This window comes from Gossypium hirsutum, chromosome D02 (assembly GCF_007990345.1).
Source record: "Gossypium hirsutum isolate 1008001.06 chromosome D02, Gossypium_hirsutum_v2.1, whole genome shotgun sequence".
Lineage (NCBI taxonomy): Eukaryota > Viridiplantae > Streptophyta > Magnoliopsida > Malvales > Malvaceae > Gossypium > Gossypium hirsutum.
In genome coordinates, this window is record NC_053438.1 from 47,439,600 (window position 1) to 47,455,211 (window position 15,612).

At 32.2% G+C, this 15,612-nt stretch overlaps 3 protein-coding genes across 9 annotated transcripts; all 3 read right to left on the reverse strand.

Moving 5' to 3' along the window:
• Positions 1–2,261: 2,261 nt before the first annotated feature.
• On the reverse strand, positions 2,262–3,801 carry LOC107939955 (uncharacterized). The gene is made up of 2 exons (XM_041088607.1): positions 3,550–3,801; positions 2,262–2,871 (listed from the first exon to the last, which is right to left on the reverse strand). The coding sequence occupies exon 2, from the start codon at positions 2,816–2,818 to the stop codon at positions 2,477–2,479; it is 342 nt and encodes a 113-aa protein (XP_040944541.1). The 5' UTR covers positions 2,819–2,871; positions 3,550–3,801; the 3' UTR covers positions 2,262–2,476.
• Positions 3,802–4,620: 819 nt separating this feature from the next.
• LOC107936334 (ACT domain-containing protein ACR4) lies at positions 4,621–7,892 on the reverse strand. Of its 4 annotated transcripts, none has more exons than XM_016869053.2 (9): positions 7,625–7,892; positions 7,305–7,377; positions 6,826–6,898; positions 6,693–6,738; positions 6,497–6,611; positions 6,348–6,415; positions 5,675–6,265; positions 5,465–5,569; positions 4,621–5,257 (listed from the first exon to the last, which is right to left on the reverse strand). In XM_016869053.2, the coding sequence occupies exons 2-9, from the start codon at positions 7,306–7,308 to the stop codon at positions 4,916–4,918; spliced, it is 1,344 nt and encodes a 447-aa protein (XP_016724542.1). In that variant the 5' UTR covers positions 7,309–7,377; positions 7,625–7,892; the 3' UTR covers positions 4,621–4,915. The 4 variants fall into 4 exon arrangements, with proteins under 4 accessions (XP_016724542.1, XP_016724530.1, XP_016724549.1 ...); XM_016869041.2 differs by having other exon boundaries at positions 7,476–7,757; XM_016869060.2 differs by having other exon boundaries at positions 7,616–7,755.
• Positions 7,893–8,304: 412 nt separating this feature from the next.
• On the reverse strand, positions 8,305–10,986 carry LOC107936360 (translin-associated protein X). Of its 4 annotated transcripts, none has more exons than XM_016869080.2 (8): positions 10,844–10,986; positions 10,649–10,737; positions 10,129–10,208; positions 9,769–9,910; positions 9,542–9,691; positions 9,116–9,317; positions 8,773–8,875; positions 8,305–8,677 (listed from the first exon to the last, which is right to left on the reverse strand). In XM_016869080.2, exons 2-7 carry the CDS (start codon positions 10,709–10,711, stop codon positions 8,775–8,777), a joined length of 738 nt encoding a protein of 245 aa, XP_016724569.1. In that variant the 5' UTR covers positions 10,712–10,737; positions 10,844–10,986; the 3' UTR covers positions 8,305–8,677; positions 8,773–8,774. The 4 variants fall into 4 exon arrangements, with proteins under 4 accessions (XP_016724569.1, XP_016724564.1, XP_040944542.1 ...); XM_016869075.2 differs by having other exon boundaries at positions 10,649–10,758; XM_041088608.1 differs by lacking the exon at positions 10,844–10,986 and adding an exon at positions 10,315–10,531 and having other exon boundaries at positions 10,649–10,758.
• Between the last annotated feature and the right edge of the window lie 4,626 nt (positions 10,987–15,612).

Genomic DNA, 15,612 nt, shown 5'->3' on the forward strand with positions numbered 1-15,612 from the left:
GTTGGCACGTTCGGCACTTAAAAGAATGAGTTTTTAATGGCACTTTTATTTGGGGTGAAAAAAAATTACAATATATTTACCAGCATTTGGGGTAATTTTTACGCTAAATTTGAAGAATATGCAAAAAAAAAATTTAATTAAGTGCTTTCTACTCAGTGAGCAAGAAAACACGTCCAATTGCAATTTTTGACTTTTTTTAATACAATTAATTTCTTTGGTCGGATAGTTAAACGTTGATGGTTTTGTCCTTGAGTCCCAGGTTTTATTTCTCTCCTACTCACATTTATATTTTTTTATTTCATGTTGTTTTAAGTTTCGTCTTCTTCTTTTTTTACTAAGTGTTTTTAACATATTGGTTCCTTAGTTAAATGGTTAAATAATAATAATTTCATCCTTGAGACCTAGGTTTAATTTCCCTTTTCTAAACACGTAATTTTTATTTCATATTGTTTCAAGTTTTTTTATTTTAAATTAATAAATATTTTTTTCATTTTTTATTTTAATTCATCTTTTGAATTAATAAATCTTTTATTCATAAAATCAAGTAATTATTACAAATATAATTATTTTTAGTAAATATAATTTTTATATGTGTAATATTTATTTTTCAATCCATATCATGAGTGTAGTAAATATTTTTTATATGTGTATTTAAAATATTTCACATATAAACATAATGATATTTCAAATAATTAATTGAAATATTTCACATATAAAAATATTTGAAATATCATACTTACAATGTAGATGAAAAAACAATGATATTTGAAATATTTTACATATAAAAATAATAATTATATTTGAAATAATTATTTCATTTTATAATATTGGAAATCACTATACCCACAATATACGTGAAGAAAATAAATATTTGACATATAAATATTATATATAAAGAAAAATATATTAAAAAATTAGTTGATCTTTATATTATATATAAAGGATTTATTAATTTCAAATATTTTTAACATAATGATATATGTAAAATATATTTTTATTATATAATTACATATTTATTATTTGATTTTATGAATAAAAGAGTTATTAATTAAAAAGATGAATTAAAATATAAAAAATTGAAAACAACATATGTTTGAAATAAAAATTAAAAATGTGTTTAGAAAAAGGAAATTGAACTTGGGTCTTAGCGATGAAATCATTTTTATTTAACCATTTAACTAAAAAAACTCATATGTTAAAGACATTCATTAAAAAGAAGAAGGAGAAGAAGCTTGAAACAACATAAAATAAAAAAATATAAAGTGAGCGGGAGAGGAATCAAACTTGGGACTTAAGGTCAAAACCATCAGCATTTAACCATCCGACCAAAAAAATAGATTATATTAAAAAAGTCAAAAATTACAACTTAAACTAGGCGCACTTTCTATACGGTTGGCAGGAAAGCGCGCCTATCTAGACACGCTTTTAGACACTCTTTTAAAAAACAACCTATTTTCCTAAATAAAATTAAAAATAGCCTAAAAGACTAATTAAAAAAATTGGCATATAAGCCTTATTTAGCTTTTAGTACCAGTAAATTTTACTTTTCTTGTAGTGAGATAACTTTGGGGTGTAAAAAAAATATTATTAAAAAATTATTTTCAAAAATAACATTTAGAGATACTGAAATTCTTTTGTAGTTAAAGTTATTTTTCTTTATCATTTAAAAGTCTAATTTTTATATTTATTCATGAAGATAATGTGCTTCACTTATATAGACTAAAGGTCATCATATCAAAACTATGGGAAATTATTGTAAAACTATGGGAAATTAAAAAAAAAATGTAAGACACAAGATGAGAGGATAATTGTTTTTCCACTTGAGTTTGGTAAATTTGTACATAGGCTTCAACCATTTATAATATTTAAAGAATCTGCCTGTAAATATTTTAGGTTATAGAAATTACAAGTTTTAATATTTGTGAGCAGAAATGCTGAAAAGAGGTTTTAGGAGTTTTTGCTTGATAATTAAAATGGTAAAAATTGCGCTAGAAAAAGTGAAAGCTTAGGCCCATTTTTTTCATAGAAGAAGTTTGTGGACTGTTTTTTTATCATCTCCATGGTGTTTATAGATGGTTATTGGCCTATTTATTGCCATTTCTCCTCCTTGCATTCACTAAAAACTTTGGGTTCATGAACTCAACAGAGTGTGAACAGTAAGAATGTATGATTCATTTCCACCTATTTTTGCTATGATCAAACATCTCATTTTTTGGGAAAATGATATTGAAGCTTTTCCATACTCTGTTCTTCCAATCTAATGATTCATAACATATACGAATTATAGGTAGAGTGATATAAACCATTAAAATCAATGAAATGGAATGCTTCTCCAAATGCTGTTAAATACATGAGTTTTAGTAAACAGAAAGAGTATCAGAAAATATATAGTAATGACAATCTAATGTGAAACACAGGGAAGACAAGATAAATCACGTATTTATAACAAGGAAACCTTAACACCTTTCACAGAGATTTATGTTGCTGTATTCCCTTCTTGATGGAGATAAGATGATTGAAGCAAAGTAGGCAAAACAAGAGGTGATAGTAGAGGAATGGGATCTTTACTTTGATAGAAGGAACTAAATGAAGTCGAAGATGTTGCTGCTGCTGCTGCTGCTGATGATGATGATGATGATGATGACTTCAAATTGAAGTCCATTGCTTGTGATGGTGAAGCGTTGCCATCAGCATTGGGCTTAATCTGCAAAGGACGAGGGGCTCGTCTTTGAAGCCTGCTCAGTGGCCTTCTAAATACCAGTTCCTCTTTGTGAACACAAATTTGGAACCCTGGGAACTCACTACCAGATTCTGCCATTGTCTCTCCTCTATCGGTTCATCTCTATCATATCCTTCCCTTCCTTAATGGATCTTAAGCATTTAAGACACGCATTTTTTTTTATATATCCGTATTTTATAGATCTAAGATACTGTAACTCTTTAATTAGCATATGCTTAGCTTGCTTGCTTCAGAATACAGTATGCATATCCATGCTGTGTGATTCGCAAGCATGAAATGGCACATCATAGGAGTGTTGCAACGTGCAACATCTCTTGAATTAACCCTATAATTTAACTTTGCAATGAATAAATTATTTGGTATATGCTTAAGCTTAGATCCCAGTCGGTCAGTCATACATGTGGAGAGATGGGTTTCTGATATATTGCTTAATTAAGTACTTCCATTTGCCTACATGTGAGGGAGGAATCAATGCACACATTTGGTGACAAGATCCTCAGAAGCACATGATACATCAACAGTTTAATTAAATAATTAATTTCCCAATGTTCTTTTTTTTTTAGATTTATTTTCCTCCTCTGGTCCAAGACCTTCTAACCCAGGTTTTCTGTGATGAATGTCAACACGGTCAACTGTGATAAATAAAACAATCCGAAATCATAAAAGTTATTTAAGACCAGCACTCCATGTTAGTGTTAACTGGTCTGAGGCATCAGTTCTAAGCTCATCTATTTAATCTTTTCCCCTTGTTCTGTTTCTTTCAAGATGCATGAATGCTGCTAATTCTTTGTATGTATGTACGTACGTACCTATGTATGTATATACTTAGCTTGCAGTTGCAGACTGTTTCCTGTCAGAGAAGACCACTGATTCTTGTGCCTGTTCTTTACCAAATAAAAGAAAAATAGCAAAGCAAGTTCAAAAAAGAGAAGAAAAAAAAAACATAGAACATGTTGGTTTTTTATTATTTTAAGGTGGAAGGGGAAAGCATGCTTTCATGTTTCTACTCTTTCAACTTTTACATCAGAAAAAAAAATGTTTATTTCTTCTTTTAAAATTTTGAAGTGAATGTACATCCAATGAAAATCAGTGTGATATGTAACAATGTTACGCAAGCCATGATGAAATTGGACTGCTGAAAGTGTTAAATGACTAAAGAGATTTCAAAAAGGCAATCATGCAAACCTTACCAATTTAGCTTTTGTTGATGCCAATTACGTGGCAACTTCTTGGGGATTTATATTCATGTAATAATTCATCCTATATTGACGTCAAGTCACTGTTTTCACATCAGATTTCATACTGATATTTGATTACTTTGTTTCATATGGTATCTAAAGTTATGATGTTGAGAAAGAATCCGAGGCACCACATGGCGGCACCCTGGTGCAATCGTGGAGTCGCAAGAGTTTTGCTATGCTACTTTCATTTTCCTCAACATTCTGTCAAACTGAATATGATCAAATTCACTTTCGCAAGGATTTGGGTGGACCATTTTAAAAATAAAATAAAATCATTATTATAAATATTGACATATCATCCTTAATCAACTAATTAATCAATGATTTTTCACCTAACAAATCTTGGTACAAGTTGGAAATTGAAGAAAAAATTATAGAAAGAGACCAAAATAAAACACAAAGCCGCCTTCCTCATTTGCATGTTTGATGGCAGGTTGTCACCCACAATTTTTTTTCTTGAAAGCAAAAACTCCCATTGCGAATTTCAATGGGGCTTTATTTTTCTTCAAACAGTTGTACGTTTCATAGTCTTTACAGCTGAGACTGAGAAGCTATAGGTCAAATCAAAGATCCAATATTATAGTGAAAATGTAAACTCGACTTGTCATCAATACAGTGAAAACAAAAAGATCTAAAGGGTTAAAACAATGAAAAGAAATTTATGTATAAAGGTCACAACTCATTTTGACATTTCCTGCATTGGTGGATCCAACTTTAGGTTGGGTAATACACTTTAAATAAAGGCTAAAAGAGGGGGTGAGTTGGGAAATTTACAGGCCCTTTGATTTCTATCTATGGCTTTCATTAACCAGAACAGATAAAAATGGTTCCTAGACTGCAACAGCTAAATTGAACAAAGATCTACCGTAGAATCTAAGCTAAATGGGCTTTGATTTACATGTGGAATGATGAAGATAAAATATTATTATACTCATTAGGAATAAGACCTGACCAAGCTGAAATTTACAAAAGATCTTGACTTGAAGAGACCACCAAATAGGAACCTAGTTGGAGATTCCTGAGAAACTGATTTTACGTCTTCAGGGCTGCCTTTAACTTTTAGTATGGTCTGCCCGATCACTTGCCGGATGAATTCTATGGTCTTGGCATCGACAGGATACCCCGATGCATCCCGAACATAGAATGTGTTAACAGCTTTGCCATCTTTGGTTGTCACTTCTGCTCGGCTGACAGTGAGGCTATTCTCCCTGAATATGCGAGTGACATCAGATAGCAATCCAACTCTGTCTGTTGTGCAAAGTTCTAGCTTCAAGCCCTGGAAGAAGAGTTAATAACATTATTAATGAAAGGAGCCCTTCAAAGCAGCAATAGAACAGCAACAAAATATTATCAGCAATCCATGCAGGTAATATGATGTTATGAAATGCATAGTTTAGGTAAAATAATGTGATTGTCTGAAACAAAGCCAAGAACATACTCCCAGCTTGTGTGTGTACATATATAATATGAAGAATGCACCCACCTCAGATACCCTTCTCTTAATTGCCGCTTCAAGACACTGAGTTACTCTTTGTCTCTCTGCATCTGATTTAACAGGAGATCCATCTACATGACGAATGTAATATTCCTACAAACACAAGATGTAACGCACAAGTAATTATAACCGCATGAAATCATACAAAATCTCAGACTCATGAAAGCGACCATGTAAAGAAAGAAGAAAGCGCACTACCTGATAAGACTGTGGCCCCTCGGTATCAATTTTTGCATGAAACACTACATACCCCATATCGGTCAAGGTGCAAACCGTATCAAAGAGAAGTTTTGGTCTATCTTTACACCTAATGGTAACCACTGAATAGTCCTTGTCATACCAATTCACAACATCCACATTCGGCCTTTGCCTGTCCTCCAAAACATCATCACCGGTCTGTTCATAATCCCTGTCCGCAAACATCATTTGGTGAAGCCTTCTATCAGTATGTGTGACCGAATGAGAAACTATGGTTTTGGCTAAACTAGATTTGTTGCTTCCCTTAAGTACATTGCAAAGAAGTTCCTTTATCCTAGATAGCCTTTCTAGGTTGGTAATTGATGTTCCTGTTTCCTCATCGGTCACTTGTATCACAGCTGCAGCACGGGTGTTATGTGTCCATACTTCGGCATTCACTACATTGCATTTAAGATGCTTAAGGACCGCGCTTAATTCAGATAGCAACCCTGGTCTGTCACTCCCTGTTAACTCAATTTCAGTGTGGTCCATTGTTTGCTTCACCCCAACAGATCTCATTGCAGATGTGAAGCAAGATTCTGGCCCCAGAGACTGAAGAAAAAACGCACAAACAATCAGATAGGCATTATAAAAAAAAAAGCACGAAAATCAATTACAAATTTGAAGTGCTTACCTTTGTAATATAATCTAGAATACCTTCATCTGTGATTTTGTTTCCATCTTGATCAGTAACATTAAAAACTGGTATTGCAAAAACCAAAAGCAAAAAATGAGAATCAATTTACTAGACAAGTCCAAAAGTAAGAAGACGAGATATGTTACCATCCATGAACCAATTGCCATCAGCAGATATGTAGGCTTTATTAATGATAAGGTTAAGATCAGTCAGGATTTGTACAACTTCAAGAAGGATTCCATGTTCGTTTGCACAGTCAACCTGCATTATGATATGGGATAAGTATCAAAAGGTACCGTTTAAAAAAGAAAAAAAGAGCAACACAAAATCAGACAGCCATACCCTTATCACAGTTGCATTCTTGCAAGCTTCATTATCAATCACAACCCTGACAAGAAAGATAAGTAAATATCACTTGATGTTTCTCAAAACTCTTGATCGAAGTACAGATAAAGAAGATGAATTTTTAGCTTACCTGGGCGGATTCATTCTTCTAATGAATTTTTCATATTCATCACCCATGTCATGTGAAAAGCTCATGTTCATCTCTAGAAACGAGAAAACAAAAATCAGCCAATGAAAGAAACTAAGGGTAGTACTTGGAAATAAGAGCACCAATGAGAAATCAGAAAGAAAAAGGGGTAAAAAAAATGCAAAACCTTAAAAGGACTTACTTTGGGCAAGTCAAAAATAAAGGATTTGTTGAAAATGAAGAAAAAGAGGAGGGGTGAGAGAGAAAGAAGGTACAAGTATTCCCAATCTCCACCACAAAAAAAAAACATTGAGAAACTTGAAAAAGAAGGGAAAAGAAGTAGAAGAAAATCAAGCACAAAGAGCACAGCATAAGATTCTAGCTCTAAAAACACTGAAAATTCTCAATGTCAACAAAACCCACAGTGTGGAAGAGAGAATAAAAAGGAATAAGACAGAGGAGATAGATCAAAAGGGGCTTACCCATTATAGTTTCTTTTGAGAAATTTGAGATCTTGGATTAACCAATGTTCCTCTCTTGCTTTTTTAATTCTCCCTTCAACAAGAAAAAAGGGTATTTGTTTACTCTGTCTTTGCAATTATATGAATGATCAGAGAATCACAAATGTAGAATGCACAACTTTATTTACATACTTTTAAAAAAATAAAAAGGAATCTTTAGAGCCCCCTCCCCTGAATTCCCCACTCTCATTAAGGTAACAAAACATTAAAAAAATTACAAAAATAATAATAATTCATGAATCATGAGAATCAGATACACAACGACACGATACTCGAAAAACCTGCGAGCTCTAAAAGCAAGACTCGCTCTTTCTTTGTTTCTTTTCTAAAAGTTGCTGCCTTTGATAGAGAAGGGCGTAATTTAGCAATGCTGCGTATTTTAAAAGAACCAGGGATGGGATGGGATGGGATAGGAGGGAGTGCTAAGATGCACTTGGTTCTTTTTTATATATTTAGGGAGTAATTAAATAATTAAGCCACGTGTTTAAATTAAGGAGGTTGAGATTTAAGAGGCGGTTGATCTTCCAAGGTGTGTGGATAAAACTGCGGTTGTTTCTAATTAGCTGTCAGTATCTTTCCTTGGTTTTTTAAGGTTTTAGCTCTAAATTAGATCTGGATTGTTTTATATGCTTTCTAGTATCTTCATCTTATTTCTTTTATAAGCGACTCAAATACTTACACATAGAACATAAATACTCCGTTAATGGATTTTCACCTTTGATCATGTTACTCACCGTTTTACAGTTGAATTGATAAAATAAAATAAAAATCTAAATGACAAACTAATTCTACAAATTAGTATTTGCAAGATTTATGTAATTGGAAGAGCCCCAATTTGAAGTCTCTGAGGCCTGTCGCTTTGTTTCCAGGCCTTTTTTCCAAATAGACTGCTAATATGGTTAAAGACATGCTCAACCCGATGTTCGTAGAGCTGAGCTGAGTGTACAAAAAGCCCACCAACTAAAGAAGCCTAGTTTTGTATTTATAAAGCAAACATGTTCTCACACAGAAAAGAATGGATGTATCAGATTCCTAAATTGCTTATTCTGTCAACACATATTTCAAAAGTTTTCTATTTCTCAGCTTCATTGTCAACTTCCCATCAACTAAATGAGCAAATAGCCAATGGCCATATGAAAGATCTCAAAGAGACGATAGATGATTTTTAATCCCATGAAGAATTTGAAGAGTCTAGCATGCAAGTTAGTTACATCAACTTTAACAAAGTGCAGTCCAAAAATGCCTCAAAGATCTTTCAATATTGGTGCAAACATTTCCTCAACTACTCCCAAACCTTTGAATCTTGAGCAGGAAACATCTCCTCCGGTCAACAACTGCAGGAATGAAAGTAAATGAAGCTAATGGTATCCTGTATATATGGTGATTAAAACAATACAAGGCAAAAGAAGCTACGAGAAGCACAAGTTACTTTCATAATTCCCCATCAGATACTCCCACTAAGAAAGAACTTGGATCGCTGGACCCTAGAAGCGGAATGTACTCTGATCCTCTCACACGAACACTAAAGCATGCTGCAAGCAACAAAGAACCCATATAAGAGATCCAGCAAAAGAACTATCATGTGGGTACAAGTTTTGCGTGAATTACTGTCAAGTCTCTTAAAACTCTTTAGGTATTCATAGCACATACAAAAACAAGAAACTCGTGGAACTCTTGGCATTGCATATTCATTAGCTTAATGAAGAAATCTTTCATAATATGCTATAAGAAGATTTTGTATTTAAGGGCAAGAAAACCAGCATCAATATTACCATTCTCTATTTTCACAACACTTTGGAGCATTGTATCCATCTTTGTCTTCATGTCAGAACCGTCATCCATAAGTGGGACAAGAAGAGTCAATTCCCTGTAAATATCACGTACAAACTGGCATATTCTCTCAGAATATTCTACTTCACCATCAGATATTCGACCAATTGCTAACCGCATCAGCTCTCCAGTCAAATCTGCTAGCTGTAAAAGAAGAGTAAACATTCTTCCATCACAATGCACATTGTGTGAGCGTATGCGTTGGTTCAGTGTGTCAGAAATCTGTATGTATGTATGCATGTATGCTGAGAATAATAAGTAGGCAATATTTGAACAAAGGATATAAGGATATACAAAAAAAATTAGCATCAAATGTTTTCATCAGCCTCTGCCTTCAAAAGTAAATAGCATAATATTGAGGCATCTACCCCTAAGAGATAGTCAAGGAGGTTAATTTGCAAAGGCTCAAGAGATGGATCACTAAGTGATAGTAAACTAGCATTTATCTCATCAAGATTCAAAAGAGTTCCGGTTTGGCAGAATTTGAAGAATGTTGCAGCTTCAACGTACTCTTGTACCTGCCAAGAAACAAGCATGATAAGTCAACTCGGTAGTTTCTCTTTGGCACAAAAGTATAAGAAGAAAAAGATGCAACCCCCGGAGAGTATGCTCGCCGTAGCTTCCAAAAATCAGTCCCTTGCAACTCTTTCACCAGTCGGGAAATATGCTGATCTCTCACTGCAGCTAAATCCTTTTCGGCCTTTTCCAAAACTTCCTCTCTGTTGGCTTTACTGATTCTGTCATCAAGATTAAACCAAAAGCAAAGTAACATATCATATGAACTGAATTAAAATAATTCATTTAACCATACAGGTAAAGAAAACAGAATAGTAAATAACTGCAAGTTGAACAACGTATTTGAATGAACTAATTGCAATCAAGAACCACACAAATAGGCAGCAGCAATAGTAAGTAAAATTATCATCATTGAAGTCTTGAAAATCGGCAACATTACCTGTGCACCTGAAATATGACTTTTTTACTATTCATAGTTACATCACGACTGGCTTTTACAATCCTTTCGCGTTTTTCATTCTACAAAAAACGCTTTGTGTTGATTAGTCAGTGCATATGAAAGCATCTTTGGTAGTCAAGTAAATACATGCAAAAGAGAAAACTCCATTATGCAAGGGAACTTTACAGCTTATACATGTAAGAAACTTTGAACGTTTTGGAGAACATATATCCACACATTGCAAGCATCCAACGACAAAACAAGCTTCACTGCTAGAACAAACGATCTTGTATCGGTTTTGGGTCCACACTTTTTTTTTCTCCAAGCCAGTTCGTGAGTTTATGGTCTATTGGGTATAATTAAATTTCATATTGTAGATCAAGATATTCACCATTTTAAAGACCTAAAATCCCATAAAATCTGAATATTCATCTAAAATTGTGAGAGAAGTAATGCGAGCCAAGGTAAAATAAGCAAAAATAAAAGTGAAAAATGGAGAAAAAGGAGGAGGAAAAATTACGAGGGCATTGAGGTGATCAGCGTAGGAAGAAAAGGCGTCCTTGAGGGAGGAATGGGTGCTCATAGTTCTAGGTCTTTTAGTGGAGCTCTCTAACGCCAAAGCAGCATCATCTGGTTATTAAGGGTTTGGATGATGGATGTCAGAGCAAATAAAAGAGAAAAAAATAAAAGAAGAAATAAGAAGGTTTAGTAGTACCAGAACGAGAGAGGGTGGGATTTGAAGTTAGAATTGTTAGCCATAATCAGCCACGATACTGATATCCTTCTGATTGCTGCCGACGAAGAACACAACAACATCTGTTTTGCCACCTATACTTCTTGACCGCGCCGCGATCCCTTTTTTTCTCTTTGCACCAACTATTTTAGGGTAAATTATACCAACAATATCTCAACTTTGATGCAGCTAACAAAACAGTCACTCTGATTTCAATTCAGTCACCCAATTTTTAAAAAATAAGAAATCAGTCACTAATGTTATCGAAAAGTGACAGATTAGTCACCCATTAACATTTTCCGTCACAAGCTTAATGGGATAGCTGACGTGGCCATTTAACTTGCCACGTTGGTTGAGGCAAAGTTGAGTGATTGTTTTGTTTTTCGTCCTTCCTTTTTCATTTAATAAATGGCCCAATATGATTACACTTCTTCTTTTCCATCCAAATAATCTCTGTTTTTAAATATGGTGATCTACTTCACCCTACCATCAATCTCTTTTATCTCCTTCTCTACCTTTCAATCTCTCCCCGTCCGGATTCGAAGGGTAGGAAAAGAATTCAGAACATGAGATAAATGGGGTAGGAACTGAATGCTTTGGATTAGCTAGAGTTGGGACCATTGAGGACATTACTATATGGAGCTATTGCTGGTGCTTGTGCCAAAGTTGCTACTTACCCATTTGAGGTTGTGAGAAGACAATTGCAATTGCAAGTCCAGACAAGCAAAATAGGCGTACTAGCAACTGGTCTAAAGATTGTTGAGCAAGGAGGAATTCTTGCTCTCTGTGTTGGGCTAATTCCCATCTTGCTATAAGTAAGTGGATAAGCTTTTAATAAAATCTTTTGAATTGTTTTTGAAAAGCTTTATACTAATTATTGCTCTATAAATGCAAACATAGGGTTAAACATCTTTAGGTACTTCCAATTTATTTGGAACTTTTGATAAGAATGATTCAAATATTTGTCACCATCTTTGGGAAAAAAGACGGAAAAAGAACCTCTCATGTCAGTTCACTAAAATGTGCTTGTATTGCATCCAAATGAACATTCTCAGCTTTAAAAGAACTATTTAGTAGTCAATATTGGCATTTGTAATGGTTTCTTTTGGTTATATGAGAAAATGTTACAAATCAATAAAGCAGAGGGTCATGAAAAGGATGATGGAGAGGAAGATCGAAACATATTTTGGAAAATAAGATTGAAGCTTACTTCACCGCTGTCGCCGTGATCCATAACCTCATGTTGCTGATGAACCACTCTAGAATTTTTCTCTTCTTCTCCTCCTCTTCTTCTTATTTTCTTCTTCTTCTTCTTTTTCTTTTTCTTCTCTGCTTCTTCTTTTTATTTTACTGCCTAGCCTAGCTACGGTTTTAAATTGGGGTCGTTTACATAATAGGATAACAAGTCATCTTTCCGTTACGTCTGTAATAGAAAATGGTTAAAATGACTGATTTATTATTTTTTGAAAGTTGAGTGACGGAATTGAAATCAAAATGACTGTTTTATCAGTTGCATCAAAGTTGAGTGACTGTCGGTGTAATTTACCCATTATTTTATTTATTTATATGAAAAATCATATTAAATACTAGATGTTTAAAAATAATATTTTTTTTTGAACTAATTAATAACAACACATGAAATATATAATATTAAAATGAAAAATATTAGAAGCTTTATATATATATATATAGATGTGTGCGTGAAAATTACTTATTTAGAATACAGAGTTGTGTTTAAAATTAACATACAATAAATAATAGTAAGCTTTAAAAGGACTGATTTATTATTTTTTGAAAGTTGAGTGACGGAATTGAAATCAGAATGACTGTTTTATCAGTTGCATCAAAGTTGAGTGACTGTCGGTGTAATTTACCCACTATTTTAGTTATTTATATGAAAAATCATATTAAATACTAGATGTTTAAAAATAATATTTTTTTGAACTAATTAATAACAACACATGAAATATATAATATTAAAATGAAAAATATTAGAAGCTTTATATATATATATAGATGTGTGCGTGAAAATTACTTATTTAGAATACAGAGTTGTGTTTAAAATTAACATACAATAAATAATAGTAAGCTTTAAAAGGACTGATTTATTATTTTTTGAAAGTTGAGTGACAGAATTGAAATCAGAATGACTGTTTTATCAGTTGCATCAAAGTTGAGTGACTGTCGGTGTAATTTACCCATTATTTTAGTTATTTATATGAAAAATCATATTAAATACTAGATGTTTAAAAATATTTTTTTTGAACTAATTAATAACAACACATGAAATATATATAATATTAAAATGAAAAATATTAGAAGCTTTATATATATATAGATGTGTGCGTGAAAATTACTTATTTAGAATACAGAGTTGTGTTTAAAATTAACATACAATAAATAATAGTAAGTATAGTTTGGAACTAATTAATAGTAACACGTGAAATATATACGATGTTAAAATGAAAAAAAAAACATAAGTGTCTTATATGAATGATGACCTTGGTTCGAATGATAAATGAAAATTACTTATATGCATGGTGTTCCTAATTCAAATCTTAGTATAGATAGTTTTTTGAACTTGCTAAACCATTAAGAGTATGTTTTGTTCATGGTAATGAAATAAAGTTTTAATAAAATGTTATTTTGTGAGAATGGAATAGAGTTGTAATTAAATGGAACGAGTATTATAATAATATTCTTATATTTAGTTGGATGGAATTAGTATTGTAATAACATGAGAAAAAAGATTAAAATTACCTATATACCTTTTAATATTTTTTTTTTGTAAAAATATAAAATAGTCAAGCTCAAATACTTAATATACCCTTTAATAATTTTTAAAAAATATTAACCATTCAAAAATTTTGTTGATTGAGTCTTAGCTCAATTGGTATGGGCATTATTGCTAATATAGGAGGATGTGGGTTTGAGTGCGTTGAAGCGCATTATCCTCTAATAGTTTTTTGTAAAATGTTTGAAATATTGAAATGACAAATTTAACCTCTAATATTTTGTTATAAAATACCCAAAATGTAACAACAATAAAACATCCTTTAATAGAATAATATATATATATATATTTTATCAAATTTAATGTTCTTGATTGTATTTTAGACAACTTACTAAATCCACAACCTTGTGAGTGAATGAAGTAGGAAACTCAAATCCCAAACTTCATGATGCAGAAATTTTGGATCATATATATACAACACATCATTAAAGCCTATATAAATGTGGAATCATATATATTTTAAATTATATGCTACATGCAAATAGTATACTAGGAAGTTGATAAACTTAAACACACTGTAGAGCAAAAATCCTACGTTGAAATATGTAATCATTTTATACGTAAATACATGTGTAAAAGCATCTCTAACATTGCCTAAAGATCATAAAAGAGAGAGGACGTTTTATACAAATTTATATAACCAACTATCTACGTTTATAGTTGCAAGTACAAAAAGTTACAATCTGATATGGCATGCTTCGATGCCATAATCTTTGGCTTATAATATTTACATACAAAAAATGGCAACCCTCTATGGCATACTTTCATGTTCTTATCATAGGATTACATATACAAAAATTTATATTAACCCATCACAACAACCATAATCTTTAATGGGTAGAAATAAATCTTCTCATCCATGTTAATTGCATAAAAATGTGGTAGACTTAACAAGCATGAGCATTGGATGATCAGGAATTTTTGTTCAGCATATCATCATGTTCATCCCCTGTTAAGCCTTCTATTTCACCTAAAACCACATGGAATGTTTGTACCTTTTCTTGAATGGGTATTTTAAAGCAAATGCTCCTATTTAATTCATGGCCAACTTGTCTAATATTATCCCCTAATAATGTGGCAGCATCAACAAGTGAGTTAGTTGGATCAATAATTGAGTTCAACGACTATGTAGCTGAGACATCCATCTCATCTAGGAAAACATTTGTTTCACATCTATTATTATTTCTTCCTTCTTCATTCATCTTTTCATTAACAACTTCCTCATCTTGTAATTCTTTAATTATATCAACAGCTATTACTGCATCTTTCTCAATGACTCGATCTTTTACATATATGACAGTAAGTTACTCATAAAAAGGGAAACTTCTTATTCTAAATTGTCTGGCTTCTTTATGACTCTATTAAAGAAAAAGAGAGAGAGTTCATTAGCAATATATATTACATGGATATAAGTAAGGCAACATAAGAAAATAAATGCTAAATTAATCTTACATTTATGTATGATTTTCACACTGTATCTTTGGCAACAATCATTTGTTTATGCCCATCCCAACCAAAGCCACTAGTTTTTTTCCCTCTTAACATATCATAAATAATTGTCCAATATTTTTTCAATTTCTAATCCTTGATTCAATTTTAGGCTTAGCTTTCAACTTAGCATGAGGTAAAAGTTTGTTCATCATTCTTTCCAATTCACCTAAGTATTTGCATTAAAAGTCCCAATATTATGCAACTTAACCACATATGAAACCAAGGCAACATCTTTTTCCAGAATCCATTTCTTTTTTATTCTTCTAAAGTTTTGGGAAAAAGTTGTAGATTGTGAGTAACGTGACATTCTTTTTAAAATAATTGCAAGTTTCACTTAACAGAAAAATAATCATACAATTACTAAAAAAAGCAAGATAACGTATCTTGAAACACTTTCATAATCACAACAAGAATAATTTACATTGTTTGATAATACATAAACCAATACAATCAAAGCTAACATAAA